Source organism: Limulus polyphemus, unplaced genomic scaffold, assembly GCF_000517525.1.
Source record: "Limulus polyphemus unplaced genomic scaffold, Limulus_polyphemus-2.1.2 Scaffold2282, whole genome shotgun sequence".
NCBI lineage: Eukaryota > Metazoa > Arthropoda > Merostomata > Xiphosura > Limulidae > Limulus > Limulus polyphemus.
The window spans coordinates 149416-151900 of NW_013667892.1; the positions used below are offsets into that span (position 1 = coordinate 149416).

The following is a 2485-nucleotide window of genomic DNA, read 5'->3' on the forward strand; positions in this document are numbered from 1 at the left end:
GAACATGCCCAAGGTCCCATAGATTAATTTACTCTAATCCTGCCTAAAAGGATTTCAATTTGAGAATAGTCCAGTAGAGTTCCTGATGAGTAATAATATCGAACCGGGTAAACGCGCGCCCCATGCTTGGTATTGCTGGCACACAAAAACATATGACTAATAAAAAGGAAGAAAAAAGGTCTCATAGATTAATTTACTCTAATCCTGCTAAAAGAATTTCAAGTGCCGATGGGCTATTGAGGATTCCCTCTGGTTGTTGTTGTTGTTGTTGTTTTCACAGTTAACAAATAACTTCTAGAGTTTCTTCTTCGCTTGGTTTGAAGTATTTCCAGTTTATTTCTGAATTTTTCTTTTCTTCACCCAAACGTGTGATTCCAGTGATGAAAAGAAATAATCCGTGAACGACTCAAAGGCCTAATCTGTTCTCTGCAGTATCCAATTCCACCGAATTCACGGCTTATCACATACTGCTTGAGAGAGGGAAACAAATAAATGCATTAGGCCTTATGTTGTGGTGGAACTAAAACAACTTGAAGGATTTAATGTATAATCCTCAACTCACCGCAAGTATCCTAAAATAAATCATATATAGGTCACTTATATGTTTGAATAACATGCGACTATGGCGTCGCAATTAATTATTCTCATTGTTATTCAGACGACTAGCTGGTAGTTTATTTGGGAATTTTTCTTTTCTTTACCAAAACGTGTAATTTCATCGAGAAAAAAAAAGATGTAGGAGCCTAATCTATTTTATGATTCGCTACTCCCTCTGCAGTAGACTAGTTTCGCCGAATTTACGGCTCATTGGAACTGCTTGAGAAAGCGGGGCAAATAAATATATTAGTCATCTCTTTTTATTCTGACAGTTAATATTTGTTATTAGATAAAACTGCTTACTTTTGCAGATTCGTAAATACTTGAACACACCCCTTCTTACACTACAGTCTTTCTTCACTGACTGCAGTATTAAATCTAAATCTTTCACGTGTTTTAGACTTAAGAATCGATGAACTCTCGTGCATACATGATACTGTGTTTATGCTCAAACGTTTTCTTGATCTTGTATTTAAGAAGCTGGACAAAGAGAGAACCGATTCGCAAACAGTATTGTAATAACATTTTTTATACACTGTAACGTTTCCATGGAAACTATAATCATATTGTTTGGATGTTAATATCAGGTCTGTCTCTTACAGGCTTTGTCTGCGCCTAGTTTATATAAAGTTACATTGCTGGAGCGTTCTTCTTTGTATAAAATATTCTACTATATAAAGCTTATTTGTGTGTTTTCAACAGCTCTCCTTCAGGAAGGTCAAAACCTAAACAGAAGAAGTCGGAATCAGGGAGATAATGGGAAAAGGGACCGAAAGCGGAATTTTGAGTATGGGTGGGTTGTCTTTAATATTTAACAATAACATATATGAAAAAACTGTTTTTTTTCCCTTTTTTGTTTTTAAATTGAACAAGGATACAATTTATGATTGTTCAACTCAACAATCAATAACTTAATGTTTAACGAGGACCCTACGGAACTGAATAATTAATTTAAAAATACAATAACAACAACTTTTACAGTACTAGTGATCTGATTTAGACCCATAGTATTGGGGTCATCATTAATAACTTGTTTCTCATAATAGTCCTAATAATAAATATATCATCGAAAATTTAAGCATAACATTCGAGACAGAAGTAAACGTCCCCCTTAATTTAAAAATACCATTACCAGCAACTTTTACAGTAGGCACGATCTGACTTAGACCCATAGTATCGGGTCATCATTAATAACTTGTTTCTCATAATAGTCCTAATAATAAGTGAACGTCCCCCGGTTGGATAGCGGTAGGTTTACGGACTTACAGCGCTAAAATCTGGCGTTCTATTCCCGCGATGGACACAGTAGATAGTTCAGTATGACTTTGTTTGAAACCAAACTAGCAGAAGTGTACTTACGCTAAAAAAAAGTAAGACATTAAAGTTTTTTCTGAATGTCATGTTAATTGTGTAAGAAGTAAAAATGCGCGATTATAGATTAATCAAGTAACTTATTATAATTATCAAATTTTATTTTTTTTTATTTTTCATAGGTGAACATTCACGATGTTGAATCATTTCCACTTGACACTAAAAATTGTGTTTAATATATAAACTCCGGACACCAAGCATGTTGCAAGTGTATCCACAAAAATGACATAGCTATTCAAATCTTATCAATCATGTTTTTATAACTTCCCTAAAATATTTCTTTTTGAAAGTTTTCTTTTATGCAGTTGCAAGCATAAATGTTAAATTATTGCCCCCATCCCCCCCCCACACAGTTATTCACCGGTGAGACAGCGGTAAGTTTAAAGGCTTACAACGCTAAAAATCTGGGATTCGATTCCCCACAATGAACACAGCAGATCGCTCAATATGGCTTTGCTCTAACACAACCAAACCCCCCCCCCCCACCCCCCCCGGGGCCCAGGGAGAAGTTTTAAGG

The 2485-nt window shown here is 35.3% G+C and overlaps 1 protein-coding gene across 1 annotated transcript in view; it reads left to right on the top strand.

Annotated features, from left to right (window-relative positions):
- The window catches only part of LOC106466511 (Down syndrome cell adhesion molecule-like protein Dscam2), a 116891-nt gene that overhangs the window by 109556 nt on the left and 4850 nt on the right, over positions 1 to 2485 (top strand). The window contains exon 17 of the mRNA XM_022394534.1: positions 1300 to 1390. Within this exon, the coding sequence (XP_022250242.1) occupies positions 1300 to 1390 (91 nt within the window). The remainder of the gene's footprint in view (positions 1 to 1299; positions 1391 to 2485) is intronic.